This window comes from Gavialis gangeticus, unplaced genomic scaffold (assembly GCF_001723915.1).
Source record: "Gavialis gangeticus isolate Ggan-Ray unplaced genomic scaffold, GavGan_comp1, whole genome shotgun sequence".
Taxonomy (NCBI): Eukaryota; Metazoa; Chordata; order Crocodylia; family Gavialidae; genus Gavialis; species Gavialis gangeticus.
Genome location: NW_017729019.1, coordinates 16,937,184 through 16,952,207, shown reverse-complemented (window position 1 = coordinate 16,952,207; position 15,024 = coordinate 16,937,184). Strand labels below are relative to the sequence as shown.

The window sequence follows — 15,024 nt, the reverse complement described above, 5'->3', positions numbered from 1 at the left end:
TGGCAGGCGGTCAGAGCATCTTTCTAGCCAGAAACTGAACAATTTTGAGCCCGAAGTACTTAGAAAATATGTAACTCTGCTTTACAGATGTGGGCCAGGCATTATTTTCATTCACCCCACCGGGACAAGCAGGGACACGGACGTTACTGAGAGGCAAATCCAGCCGTAAACACTAAACTTCGAATTTTTTTTTTTTTTTTTTGTAAAGTCTGGCCAATCTGTAGTAGGCAATTAGGCGACAGAAAAAAAGAGGAAGATAGTCAGGTTGTACTTCAGGGTATAATCCCGGCACCATTTGATGAGGGTAAGGAAGAAACTTTCCCAGCAGGCAGGTTGCATTGATCATCTAGTAGGGAGTTTCTTACATTTCCCCGTTTTGTACTGCTTCTGGCCATTTAACGTGATCCAGTCTAGCATAACTTACACACTACCGTCCCATTAACGCAAATGTATTTTTCCTATAAATAGATTTGGCTCAATGGATGGCAAAGTTACATTGATCCTAAGGTGAATTCCTCACCCTAGTTGCTTGTTTCAAGCTCCTTCTTCCAGCCCTGCTTCTCATAAGGCCCAAGTTGCAGATGAGTAGTTGTGGTTAAATGTTGGAGGGCAATCCTTTCTACAGCCCCTTTCACTGGAAAGCATTTCACAATCAGTGTGTAAACCCCAGCAGCGATATGTAGCTACTTCTGCGGCGTAGGATAGTGGCTCACCATACACAATGGGTGAATTTTCAGCTAGACGTATGGGAAGACACCTGTGCCTTTTATGGAAAGAGCCACGAGATCATTGTGTCTTGATTTTTAGCCAGTGCATGTGGTTGCATGTGGTTTCTAATATTTTTGTGACCGATTCACTTGGAGGGATCCCCAAAGCACCGATCTTTACCAGACAAACGGTTGAATTCGCAGAGAATGAATCGTGCGAGCAGCCTGTTTGGGATTTAACAACAGGACGGCTCACGTGTATGTGTTATAAGAGTGCTCTATAGGAGGGAGACATTTCTGTATTTCTAAGTAATTACTACAACAAGGGCTTATAATTTGGGAAGTCCAGGAGTAATGCAACTTGCTGTTCACTCTGCTTGCACACCCAGCTCTTTACAGCAGCAAGGTTTCTGTATCCCAGCTGCAAATGAGATGTATAAATTAGTCAAACAGAACATGTGCTTCAAAAATCCCAGCTTGGATAACCCTGATGAATCCTTGTGATCCCACAAACAAACATCATTTTGATTGCAAAATCTGCCCCTCCATTTAGACACTTCTGCAAAACCGTACGCACCAATCTGAGCTCAACAGCTGTTTTGTGTGGGTGTGGAGAGGTATAAAGAAAGAAAGACAGAGCCCAAGCAAATGCTGGGCACAGATCAGCAGCCACAGGCACGTGCCAAGCATCCAGAACCTAGACCAGAGCATCTGCAGCCAGCATGGGGCAGGCCTTCATTTGGGCTGGTAAGTTTGACTCCTGAGCTGGATTTGTGGGACTGACCAGGACTGTTGGGCTGCTACTGGATTTACATACAAGACTGTATAATGCCTTCAGCAATCAGGAAGGCAAAGATATGCCAATTTATGCAAATATTAGTCTTCAAAAGAAACTATACCCACTACTCAAAAGTTGGCTATAGAAAGTTGCAATGGTCTGACACCTACTGCTATTTCAGGGGCTGCGCCAGGATGCGTTTCTGTAGCAGTGTTGGTGGAAAGAGGATGAATATCATTCATGGGAGGCAAGGCATATTATCCCCAGAGTTTCAGATGGAGAGACTGAGGCCACTTAGTGATGGGACCTCTCTGAAAGCCAAAAAGGCAGACAAGGGATGGAGCTACATGTCCCTGACTCCTAGTCTGCTACTCCCAACCTAAATCATTTTTTAAAGGCTGTCCTCTTCAAGCACCCTGGATGAATTAAGAGGCACATGTTCTGCATGGCTATAACTGTGCTGCGGAAAGGTGGCCCTATATGCCAATTGAGCTGTAACATGCTGCTGTGGGCCACGTAAAGGACTGAAGCTTGTGGTAGTTTCTAGTTTTATATTTGTATTGCAGTAGTGCTTAAGGGCTCCAATCGTGAAGCAAGGTGCTATGATATCAGACACTAGATGCCAGTACCAAACAGAGAGATCCCTTTCCCCAGAAGATTCACCCTCTAGGGTTTTAAATACAAGAAGCAACATGGTGGGAGGCCAGGGACAGGACAGAGTTGCACAAGTCAGTCCATGGTCTGAGTGGGAACTTACCCTGGTTTGGGTTTGTAACCCATTACAGAGCACACATCTGTGTCCATTGGGTTACGAAAAGCTTTAAATGCCTTTGCAGAAGGGGAGTTCCTGCATTTCTATATGCTTTTATCCTCAATGTTGTACTCATTGCTGTTCATGAGCTTGTGGACCAGGAAGCATCATTAAATAACCAGTTTTTTCCTATTCTTGTGTAGGCTTAGCAGTCTTGCTGCTTCTGCAGTGTGGTAAGTACTCTTCTCCTAATCACCTGTTTTCTAGAGGTTCATAGAAATCTGTGTTCTGGGTAGGGAAAAATCATCCAACCTTTTAAGGAGCAGGATAAGGTTCAGCTGCAATTCTGGAACAAAGGAGAAGTAATGGCCACTATCCTTCCTTGCAGGCAGGAAAGGTATTGGAAGAACTAAGTCCCAGTCCCAACCTTTCTGTCCCAATGGCAACCCAGTAATGGCCAGTGTGAACTCAAGAACAGGAACACTGTCCAATACAACCTCAAAAAAGAGCCTGGGGGAGCCCTTATGTCCAGCCAGCTGGAGGCAGGCATTGCATTTTTAATTCATTCTTTTACTCAACCTCTCTTAGTTTCTGAAGCACTTCTTTCCTGTCTCCACAGGCTCTGCTTGCAAGCTGGTGTGTTATTTCACCAACTGGTCCCAGTACAGACCTGCCCAGGGGCGTTTCTTGCCCGAGAACATTGACACCAACCTGTGCACTCATCTCATTTATGCCTTTGCTGGCATGAACGAGAACAAGATCACCACCATTGAGTGGAATGATGAGCAGCTCTACAAGACTTTCAACGGACTAAAAATCAAGTGAGTAAACTGAGAGGGGCCTGTTCCTAGAGCTGAGGTCTCATACCAATCGAGTGCAGCCTCTTATCTCAAAATAGTAGCAGGGAGACAGTTAGGATACGTACCGGGACTTCAAACTGGTCTTGTTTTCATCATCACCGAGGAAGAAAACTCCCCTGGAATCATCTTGTGTTCAACGCCCCACAAGACAAAACCCAATCCATCCGTGACGCAGAAACCTTGGATTGGCTAGCTTATCTTCAAAAGTAGAGCAAGATGTGACAACTCTCTTTGAAGACTCCACCAAACCTGGCTCAGACAAGGACAGAAAAGCAGGTTTTCAGGGTTAAAGTGAAGGAGAATATAAGCAGCTAAACTAGAGCCAGAAAACACACCATTTGATGTCTTGGCCCGTGGTTTTTGCGAAAGGTCCTTAAGCTTCAGGGAAGTCCTAAGTTCTGCTCCTTCAACTTGATCCGTAGCAAGTCTAGATGGAAAGGTGTGAGGGTGTTTCCATCCCAGAATGAGAGAGACCTTTCCCCCGCTTGTAGAAAGAGAAATGCTTTCAAGCCCAGATGTAGAAAGCATTTTGAAGCTGACTGTCTTTCTGTTCTTGTAACGTGCTTTTCCTCCTACCCAGGAACCCCAGCCTGAAGACTCTTTTGTCCATCGGTGGATGGAATTTTGGCTCCCAAAAGTAAGACAAAGAATATTTGTTTTCTAAATGCACAAATGGATAGAAAAGAGTGATGCCAAAAAAATTTCTGACATATCCAGGGAAGTCAGAACAGAATAGTAGTGTCTTAGATATAGTCCACAAAATGATTTTTTCTCTTAGGTGTTTATATAGGTCTCCCATAGCTGCAAGGTGGGAGCATCTCAGACTCAACAATACCATACCTTGTTCCTCAACGTCTCTGATAAGGCACTAGCTACTATTCCCATTTGACAGAGATGGCAGCAATCGCCAGAGAGAAGCAGCATCGATAAGGGTCACAGAGAGAGCAGGGAGCTGAGCCTGGTTCTCCTACATCCTAGGCTACTGCCCCAACCTCAGTGCTGGACTTTAAAGCTCTGTCTCTAGGGGTTTCCAGTATCTGGGTGCATCTCATGGTGTTTAAATAAGAGCATGCTATAGCACAGGGGTGGGCAAAATGTGGCCAGATGCGGCCCGCCAGGCCATCCTTTCCAGCCTGCGGGGCCCCTAGAAAATTAATATTTATCTGCCCCCGGCTGCCTGTCATGCGGCCCTTGATGCCTTGCCAAAACTCAGTAAGTGGCCCTCCACCCGAAATAATTGCTCACCCCTGCTATAGCAGGAATCAATACAGCTGCTCCTGTCATACACTGGGATGAAATTAAAAGTGAACTACACGGGTGTTTCCAGACTTTTGTCTTTGGGCACTTAGACCCCATTGGGCTACAAGGTTAAAAACTACCCCCAGAGTTTCCTTGTTTCCCACGAGGAGGCAGCTTTGAAAGCTGGAATTTCAACGCCGGTGTGTTTGTTACTCAACACTGAAGGATACATTTTCTGGAAGGTGTTCTCTGTACGAGAGCATTATTATTATTGTCGTTCTAGCTCAAGTGAAGTTCTGGGTAAAATGACAGGAACCTCTCTGGCGGGAGTCACGTAAAATGACGTTTTAAGGGCAGTCTTATCAGGAGAGCACTAATCCTTGGCAATTGCTTCCCACAAGCCTTTGTAAAGCTTTAAACCTAGAGCTCTCCCTGAAAATTCCCTCCAAAAACCAATATTTGAGACCGTGCTTTTAAGTAAGAGATTAACCTTCAGTCCATGCTGCATATACAGGGCAGGAAGGCAAAGAAGGGAGAATCCCTGAAAACAAACGGGGGCTATTACACTCTTCCAGTCAAGCAGTTACATGTGTCCTTACAAGACTAGGGCAGTACAGACATCTCCATGGTCTCTTTGAAGGTGGGACAGGAGACAGTAGGTGTTTATTCCCAGCTCTGCCACTGGCTTGCTGTACAACCTTGGGCAAGTCACCTAATTCCCTCCTTTTTAAATGGTGTTAATAATCCCCGATGTCAGAAATCAGCTATAGGAGGTGCTCTGACATCCTGGTGACAAACACCACTGAAATGCCTGCAATACATATACGACAGATGCTATTTGGCAACCAATAGTCTGGAGAAGCAGAGCAAAAATCTAATACAAAGCAGCACAGCTAAACTTTGATTTGCCCCGCATAAGGAGGCATACAGCTTTTATATCAGCACTGAGCAGGGCTCTGGGTGCACACATTTCCTCCTAGCTGTATTTGGCTTTCTCTGCAGCCACAGACTAGATCCAGCCCCTGAGACAGACTATCAACTACTGCCTTCCTGCTGCTGACTGGCCAACTTTCACACTAGGTTCTCCACCATGGTGTCCACTCCTGCCAACCGCTGGACATTCATCCTCTCTGTGATTCAGTTCCTGCGCCAGTATGGCTTCGACGGCCTGGACATAGACTGGGAGTATCCGGCAGCGAGAGGAAGCCCTCCTGAGGATAAACAGCGTTTCACAGATCTAGTCCAGGTGTGGCATGCCTCAGGAGCGCAGCCCCCTGTCTCCAGGGCCTGGCAGGAGGAGTAAGGAAATAGGAAATGAGCCTAGATAGGCCTCAGGCTGCATCTGCAAACACTGCAGCATGCAGGGTAGAAGCTGGTGAGGGGTGGAGGAACCATGCAGCAGAAGCTAGAGGAGGTGCTGTAGAGACAGAGCCAATGTGCATCTGAAAATTTCCATTAGAGAGGTGGAATACAGCACAACCAGCCTTTGGCGACCTGCATGGGGGCTTTCATCCAAGCTTTGGGCTCATCTCCAGCTTAGCCATTCTGAAGAATGGAAGAGGTTGTTTGAGAGGCATATGGGTAAGGCCAGGTATTGGGCTTCCTAGCCTGTGGTGCCTGGATCCCCTTTTAGAGAAATCCCCCTAAGGTGAAAACAGGGATTGTAAGGCCCAGGGCATCAAAACTCTGACCAACCACTTTGCTTATGTGCTTCCTGGGGTCTCTCTTGTTTTTTAGGACTGTCAAGGACAGCACGGTCCCCATGTGAAATCATTCAAGGCTTGGCCCTGAATATATGAATTAACTGGAGTGACCCCAAACTACCAGCCTGATCAGGAACTTATTGGAGTTGTGCATTTCTGGTGCATGGGCAGTCCCTCTTTAGTTTAAAATGGACCTTTTTTAAAGCAGATTGAAGGCTCAGTTAACGCATTGATGCTTACTGCTTTCTGTTATAACCCAAAGGAAATGGCTAAAGAATTCACAGAGGAAGGGAAGAGGACACAGAAAGACAGGCTGCTGTTGACTGCTGCTGTGGCTGCTGGGAAGGAAAATATCGATGCAGGCTACGAAGTCAGCAGCATCCTAAAGTGAGTCTCGTCCAGCCACACTGTGCTATAGAACAGTTGTTTTCAATCTTTTTTCATTTCCGGACCCCTAAAAATTTTGAACAGAGGTGCGGACCCCTCTGAATTGTAAGTGTGGGTATTCGCATACTTTTGATTGATCACAGTCATCTTTTACGGACCCTTTAGATATAGTCTCTGGGTGCCCAGGGGTCTGTGGACCACCGGTTGAAACCCACTGCCAATGCTGTACCTAGATTCCTGGTGGCCCTGGGCAAACTTTGCCAGAGATGATGATAATAATAAGTGGACAACAGGGTGGGGGGGAACCAAAAAAACCTTTTCAGCCCCTTTTCTGTCCAAGCCCCGGGCTGCCACCCAGCTCGCCCATGCCCGTGTCCAGCTGTGCCCGCTCACTGCTTTAGAGTACAGTTAAGCCATGTGATCATATGCTATTACCCAGGATTCTCCGTGCTATTTACACTAGGTACAGAGAAAATATCCTCTTGTTTTCTGTTCCCCTTTTTAAAGAGAACTGGATTTTATCAACCTCATGACCTATGACTTCCATGGCTCCTGGGAGCATACCACAGGCCACGTCAGTCCTCTCTACAAAGGAAAAAATGATACAGGACCTGCCGAATACAGTAACACTGTAAGCAACAAAGACCTTTTGCAGGTGGCTTTCACCTCTCAGATCCATAGAGCTCAGCTAGAGGAGATGACCGCAGAGGCATCTTTCCCGAAATGAGCCTGCATTCACCATCTAAACCCCTTGTGCAGGTTGGGGGAGTGGGGTCCAAACCTTGGACAACAGGCGCTGAAATTGCTTGCAAAGCTATAGAGGGAGAAAATTTAGCCTGGATGCAGCCTCCTGGAAAACATTAAATGTGATAAAGAATAGCGGGTAATAGTTACTAAGTCACTTTCTCTCACTATATCTAAATCACCATTACCGGGTATTCCAGCAAAAATACAGAACCGTTCACACAGAGTTATTGGGTGCATTCAATCACATCATTGACAGCGGTGTTGTATTCCTGAGACACCAACAGGGAAACTGAGTGCCTTATGCCCCATGGAAGAATAGAGGATGTAATGGGGAGACTTAATATCTGGCTGCACAGGGAACGGGCAAAGAGGGGGAGGAAGTTGGTTTGGGAAAACCCATTTATGCCCTGGCAAAGCGTTTAGGCTTTTAACAAGAAACTGGAGTTAGAAGTCACAGAGCTACAGGATGGCCTGTATTCTGCATGGAAAGCAAGCCAGATCATTGTGAAAAGGCTACAGAGTATAGGTAAAGATGCAGAGGGCATATTCCCATAAAACCCACATACCTGGCTCACTGCATGGGCAGACTTCGGGTCTGGTAGCAGGAGAGTGTAAGGCTCCAGGGAAGCTCAAGACATCTAGCTCTGTTAGTCAAGATGCAAAATTACCATCCTTTCCACCTGTCCTGTAAAATGTAGCCACCACCAGGTTTGGTTGCAAAGGGAAGGCAAACCAACTCTCCTCTGATACAGGATGCTGCCGTGAAATACTGGATAAGCAAGGGGGCTCCAGCTGAGAAGATCATCATGGGGATCCCCACCTACGGGCGGGGCTTCACCCTCTCTTCCCCCGACTCCGATGTTGGCGCACCTGCTTCTGGGCCTGCAGCTGCAGGCACTTTCACGCGGGAGGCAGGATTCTTGGCCTACTATGAGGTGTGGTGCATTTTGCTTTCCTCTTTGTAAATGCTCCTGTTTCTATTGTGATTTGCACATGTTGCTGGGACTTGTTGAATCAACTCCTCTGCTCTACAGCAATCTAATGTTTGTAACCTTCAGAACATAAAGCTTCCAGACTATTAGATTTCCCCTTTGCCTCAGCTCACCCAGATTTCACTCTCTCTTCCCATCTCTCAGTGTCTGGGTCTCTCTCTTTTTTCCTCCCCAGATCTGTACTTTTCTGAAAGGTGCCACCACCAAAAGGATTGAAGATCAGAAGGTGCCTTATTCCTTCAAGGACAAGGAGTGGGTGGGATATGATGACACAGAGAGCATTACGACTAAAGTAAGTAGTTCCTATACATTTTCCTGCAGATGCACATTGTGGCAGGGAGACCTGAGTTTCTGAACCTTTCTGTAGTTCAGAGAAGTGGGCTAACCTTTACCTCTTACCTTAAATTTCTGTAGAAAAGGCTTTGCCCTTCCTACCAGGCATTTGATATTTTTCTTGCACTTTACCAAAATGGAACAGCCTGCCTGCTTCCTGGTAGGGTTCGGATGATCTCACTTTGCACATGAAGAACTTGAGGCACAGAGAAGGGATGTAACTGGCCTGACATCACTGCAAGAACTGAGAATAGCAGTGAGATTTCAGGGGTGGCCACAAAACGGAAATGGAGTCTGGTAGCTAATGCCCAAGTGAGAATATGCGTTTCTTCAGCATGTAACCCACAGACCAAAGACAGAATCGAGAAGTTCCTTCTGCTCCCAGCATCTCCTGGATGTGGCCCTAAAAAGTGAAACTTAGTGGTGGGCATCTGGTGTGCAAAAAATATCCAGTGTGGGAGCACCCAAACCTGGAAGGGATTCTTGCCCTAATGAAGTTTCCTGGATCTGAGAATTGGCACACTGAGCAAGTGCTGGTCTCTTCTCCCACCTATCCCCTAGCCAGTAATGACTTGGGAATGGCAATAGGACCCTTCTAGAGCTGTCACAGCTTGCAGAGCCCTAACAAAGATGAAATGGCATCACACCTGCCTCCCCACAGCACCAGAGTTCATATTACATGTGGGTTTTCCCCTCTTCTAGGTTCAGTATCTAAAGAACAACGGTTTGGGAGGTGCCATGATTTGGGCTCTTGACTTGGATGACTTCAGTGGCTCTTTCTGCAATCAAGGAACATACCCTCTTCTAAACACCCTGAAGAAATTGGGATGTGGTGAGGAATGAGTGAATCATCTGTTATACATGTGGGCTGAACATTTCTGGCCCATGTGTCTTCTGCTATTGGGAAAGAGGTTTGTGCTGCTGGAAGGAAAGAAAGAAGTACAAACTTTGTGCAACAACAACAGCCCCAGTCCCTTCTGATCAGTCACAAAAGCCTTCAAGGAAACAGTAAAAGCAACACACTTGCATAATACATTTTTTTTCTTTTGTAAAAATATATGTCTCTCTCGCTCTCATTCATATATATCTACACTCTAACCTATCACATCCCAAAAGGATCAATCCTATCCCGTTACAGAAAAAATGCACCCACACCCCTGCGCACCCGTACAAAGGCCCACTGGCCACCTGTACCCATTACAATATCCACATAATACATGACCTTTTTTTTGGTTTTAATGACCACATGCAGCTGGTGGCTTCCTCTTTTGTAAGAGATAAAAGGCTATGGAGGCATCTCTGCTGTGGTGTCCAGTGTAAAGGGAAAGGAGCCTTGGACACAAAAAACATGCCCGAAAAATGATCTAAGCCTTGCATTGGATTACAACATAGGTTAGGCCTCTTAAAATCATTCACGCGTGCTGGATATCTTGGAGGTGGGCTTTCTTTTTGTTTAATTTCCCAGACTGCTGAGCATCAGAGCTTTGCATCTTGTTACTCAAGCCTGATTTGATTGAAAAGACACACTTCAAAACAGTGCCACCGCTCTGCATTAATGTCCTCTTCTCTGTTTCACCAATCCTCCATGACCACCAGGCTTTGGCCACAGAATACATCATGTAATTTTGTCTTTGGGTTTGCTTTCAACAATGTTATTTCTGCTAATGCATTTGCAGGGATGGTACAACCAACAGCTGCTTCAACCACTGCACGGATGGTACGATCAACAGCTGCTTCAACCAGCACCAACCTCAAAACAGCTCCTCAGCCTGTTCCAGCCTCCAAGTTTTGCCTTAATAAGGATGACAGCATTTATCCTGTCCCAGAGGATAACACCAAGTTTTACATCTGTGCTCACAAGGCCACCTTCAGCATGTCCTGTCCTGACAGACTGGTTTATAATGGCACATGCAAGTGTTGCAACTGGCCTTAAATCCTCCAGGGAAAAAGAAAAGCTTCAAGAACATGTCCACGGGAAGTTAAATGAAAGGTAGATTCAGAGTCTCTTCAGTATCCTCTCAGTGCTTCTGAGATCAGTAACATGGATTTCCACCTTCTTCACTATACTTGCTTAGTTTCTCTTTGGCCTGCAACTATTACAGTGATACACATCAGAGCTGAGGAGGAGAAGGGATAGGAGAAAAGTCTTAGCACCTCTCAGCATGTCTGGTAGGTTTTCAAACTGATGAATGATTTTTTTCTTCATTTTGCCATAGCCTATTTTAGCCTTTCACTTCATCCCTCAGGCCTGATTTCAAGTGTGTGCGCCCCAATAAAAACAAACTTTCATTTGCAAGCAACAGCAGTGGGGTTTGGTTTTTTTTGGTGTTGTTCTTGTTCTACTGGGCAGAAAGTGTCAAGTGAGAACAGGAGGAATGGGATTTGTGGGATCTCCTCTTATCAGGAGTTGGACGCTTGATCTAGTGCACAATACAATAAAGTCTTGTGTGTGATCACAACTCCATCTTGCCCTTCCTGCAGTGCCCACAGAGACCAAAGTGTGTCTGTAGAAGATACGCAGGTCTGGCATCAGGGTAATTTTGTGCTACACAAGTGGTTTCCCCCTCTTACCCAGGAAGGTTCAATTCAGATACGTTATATGGTTTTCCAATCAGGACAGCTCCCCAAAACAGAAGACAATTCCCGGAGTCCACACTGCATTACAGAGACACTCCGCCCAACAAAGCGCACCAACAAAACACGGACATCCTTTATGCTGAAACAGTCAGAATATATCCCAATACAGGCACATGCAGGATGTGTAAATAGCCACTGAACCTTTCTAGGTCCTCACAGCCAAAATCCTGGAAACTAAGGGCAAATCACTGTTTTAGGATCATTGGGGATAAATATATTGGCAGGTGGAATAAATGGGTTTACTGTCACAGAAGATTAGAGTCACTGGAGAATGCAGGGGATGAGTGATGTACTATGGGGACTGGACCCGCTTGATTTATGGAGTGCAAGAGCAACTTTAGGAAAATGTCTAATCTAGTGCCCAGACCATTTACACCACCAAGCACACTGGGACCAAAAAGAAAAGGATTGTGAGACTTAGAGAGGCAGAGAGAGTCAATAAAAGGGAAGGGGAGGGGAAATCAGGATTTTGCAGTCAATTTTCCAGTAAGAGGAAATGAAAACACTGAGCATGGCAAGGGTTAACTGGGTATGACTAAGTGTTTACATTAAACTATCATTTCCTCTCTATTTTCTCCTTTGTAAAGAGGAATTCACACCCACAGGTCACAACAAAGAGCAGATGTAAAAGTCCCTTATTTGGGTTTGTTTCCTCATCCTTCTGGAGTAACATGACTTCTCATTTGGAGAGTTGATTGTGCATTTAAACCAGATGTTAATGCGCAAGGCATTTCTGAGCCATGTTACAACCCATTCCTTAAGTGCTGAGTCTGCTCAGACCTTTAGGTTTGGTTTCTCAAGATCCCACAGGGACCTTGCCCAGGCCCTTTTGTGGATTTATGGGCTCTGAAAGCTTCTGGTGCAGCCCAGGGGGGCATTCCCCAAACACAGGCACTGCAGGAGACAACCACTACCTGCTCATCCATGCACTTCATAGCCATTCATGAACCAAGTCTTTCTTACTGCTCTGTAAGACACACATCCCATTTTACAGCTGGCACCTCAGGAGCAGGGAGGCTGTCAAGCAACTTGCCACAGTCAAACTGGGAATCAGGGAGAGTCAAACCAGTTAACACTATCCCCTTTGTGAAATGCTCACTAAAGGAGAAGCCACATAAACTTGTCTGAACCTGAACACTCTTCAGTCCGGCACTGGTATGGTGCGATACTGAAAGAGTCAAGCCTAAAGATTAAGGACATCTTTATAGTGTAATAAAATTAATTTGAAGAGCTCTTGCTGTACTCCTTGAGGAGCAGGAATACAACTAAATAAATGTGTTCGAGGTGCCAACTTCCTTTACCAGGCACCAGAGAGAAACAAAGCCAAGTGTCTGGATGTGAAAACATGCAGGTGCAGAGTTCACACGAACGCTGTGCAATAATAATTCCATTTCCTACCAGCCACATCCTTAGAGTGAATGAGAGCCTTGTCCTTTACTTAATTAAAAAGCCCTGCTGTGGTCTTGTTAAATCCAGGTGATTGTTCTAGCGGACAGGTGTGAAAGGAGGATGAAGAACGGGGACTAGCTATTTGCGTCAGACTGATTAGTGAGCACTGCTATTCAAGGCAGCATAGAATGAGCACTTTTTGGCTTGGTAAGACTGGGTCTGGTTTATTAACGTTTAATGACTCTCGTACAACCTGGCATTGAATGGGCCCTAGTCTGTTTTTTTGGGAAATGAGTGTGATAGCATATGTGCTGGTGAAGTGCCAGTCATCAACATGGCTCCAGGGCGGATTATATTTTTGCATTATCACTTGTTAACGAATTGTGACCAAGTCCATCCATGTTCAAGCCAGTCCTAAACCAGAGGTAACTAAGGCTGCTTAAAACTAATTTGTCATGGTGGGAAAAACAGAAACTTTGCTTAAAAAACAGCAAGAAAACTTGCAGGCGGTCACTTGACTTTTGTGCCTCTTTCCCATACTTTAGCAGGGTTAATACCAAAGACAAGACAATAGCTGTGAAGATGAGTGTTGGCAAACTGCGTTGAGAACCTCACATGGAAAGCAACAGAATAGGGCCAGTGGCAGAGGTAGGTGTATGAAATAGTAACATGTTATTTGCTCTGGTGGGGGGATCGCAAATAATACCTGTAAAATTCTGCTGTGCACCCCCACGACTTGCATCATGATACTGTTTCTTGCTCTCCCCTGCCCAGTGAAAAATGCCAGGGGAAACTTCCTCCTGGCCTCCTATTCACTACAACTGGTGTGCTCCAACCTGGAGAACTGAAGAAACATGGCCTCGCCAAGGGACAGTGGGGAGGGGGCAGAGCTGGAACATCTCTACCAATTGCAGCAACCTCCAGACAGATCCCCAGGTACAAGGTTGAAGAGAAAAGCCAGGAGTTTCAAAAGGGATCCAAAGCACTCGGCTCCAAATCATATGTCAACTTCTGAGAATGCCTGAGAAGGAATATACCCATTGGATAGGTCATGTCATGAAATCCACTGCAAGGTTTTCATACCTTCCTCTAAGATACCCAGTTAGAAGCTGCTATCAAAAAGACAGGATCTTGAAGTAGATAAGAATTGACACTACTGGATTAGGCCAGCATCCTAGGCCAACTATGAGAGTCAGATGAGTTGCTTGCTTGTATTCTTTAGGGACTAACCTCTGAATTTAAGGAGGAATCTCAGAAAACTAGAAAAAGGTTGCTGCTGAATGCTGCAGTATGAGCTGGAAAGATAAGCATCGATGAAGAGGGCAACAATATCCATTTACGCAACTTTTTAAAAAGGCTCTGGAAACCAAATATTGCCTAATGAATAAGACATTAGCCTGGAACTGCAGGAGACGTGGGCTCTGATCCCAAACTAGCCACTGGCCTTCAGGGTAACATTAGGCAAGTCATTTCACCTCTCTGTACCTCAAGTTCCTGCTTCTACAAAATGGAGAGAATGACTGACCTCCGCTGTAAAGTTCTCAAGTTATATACTATACTACCATAGTTATTGTCTGGAAAAGGCTTGTGTGTCAGCTTTGTTGCATTGCTCTTCTCATTAGAGGAGTGGAACATGCTTAGTTTTTCTTTAAAACCAAACTTACGAACAGGCCCTGATGGCTTCATGATTTCCCTTTGACACTGGCTGATGCATCTAGAAATGCAACTTTCAGAGCACCAGAAATGCGACCTAGAAATAAGAAGTTTGAGTAGGAAGGAGGCAAGGTTCTTTGGGTAAATCTGATATTTTTTATTAGACCAACTCAGATAGTTAGAAATATTTCTTCTTTGCAAGCTTTTGGGTACAAATATCCTTCATGAGGCCGAGGAAGCATCTGCAGTTGGTATGCATTCTTGTAGCCTGAATGTGCAGCACCAGACTCCTAGGGAAGCACTCCCCCAACTACTCTGATGCAAGCAACATTGACATCTACTGGCAGGTCACTTTAATTCCTTATAAATGCATCTGTATCATTTCTTATAATATGTAGCAGGAAACAAGGCAGGTGGGAGATTTGGGTTGGGTATAAAAGGAGTGCTGCAGCCAAACAAGGAAAAGAAAACCTCTAGGGATAATACGGTTTTGCATCAGAAGAAAGTGACTCTGAATTTTCATCATTATCATAGCATCGCTTATTCAATGTTTCCATAGGTTTGTTGGAAAATAGGTTACTCCTTCCCCACATGCATGCATTCTGTTAAGCAATGACAAGCCTGAAATCTCTATGGGGAATTTCTCTTTACCCCTATTCCATATGAACCAATGTATTGCAAATACCTTGCCTGCTTTGTCAAAATGTCCCCCTCATTTTTAAATGAGCCTGACAATTATGAAGTCAGCTGGAAAAAAAAAGAAAAAGAAAAAGAAGCTGTCTGTGTAACCTAGGAAAGTAGGGGACAAAAGGGGAGAAAGTCATCACAGCTTTCCAGAAATGCCCCAC

The 15,024-nt window shown here is 45.3% G+C and overlaps 1 protein-coding gene across 1 annotated transcript; it reads left to right on the top strand.

Moving 5' to 3' along the window:
• Positions 1-1,293: 1,293 nt before the first annotated feature.
• On the top strand, positions 1,294-10,802 carry LOC109295402 (chitotriosidase-1-like). Its single transcript, XM_019514263.1, has 11 exons — positions 1,294-1,454; positions 2,440-2,469; positions 2,856-3,057; positions 3,677-3,733; positions 5,416-5,581; positions 6,301-6,425; positions 6,933-7,056; positions 7,925-8,107; positions 8,340-8,456; positions 9,200-9,329; positions 10,174-10,802. The coding sequence occupies exons 1-11, from the start codon at positions 1,430-1,432 to the stop codon at positions 10,428-10,430; spliced, it is 1,416 nt and encodes a 471-aa protein (XP_019369808.1). The 5' UTR covers positions 1,294-1,429; the 3' UTR covers positions 10,431-10,802.
• Positions 10,803-15,024: the final 4,222 nt, after the last annotated feature.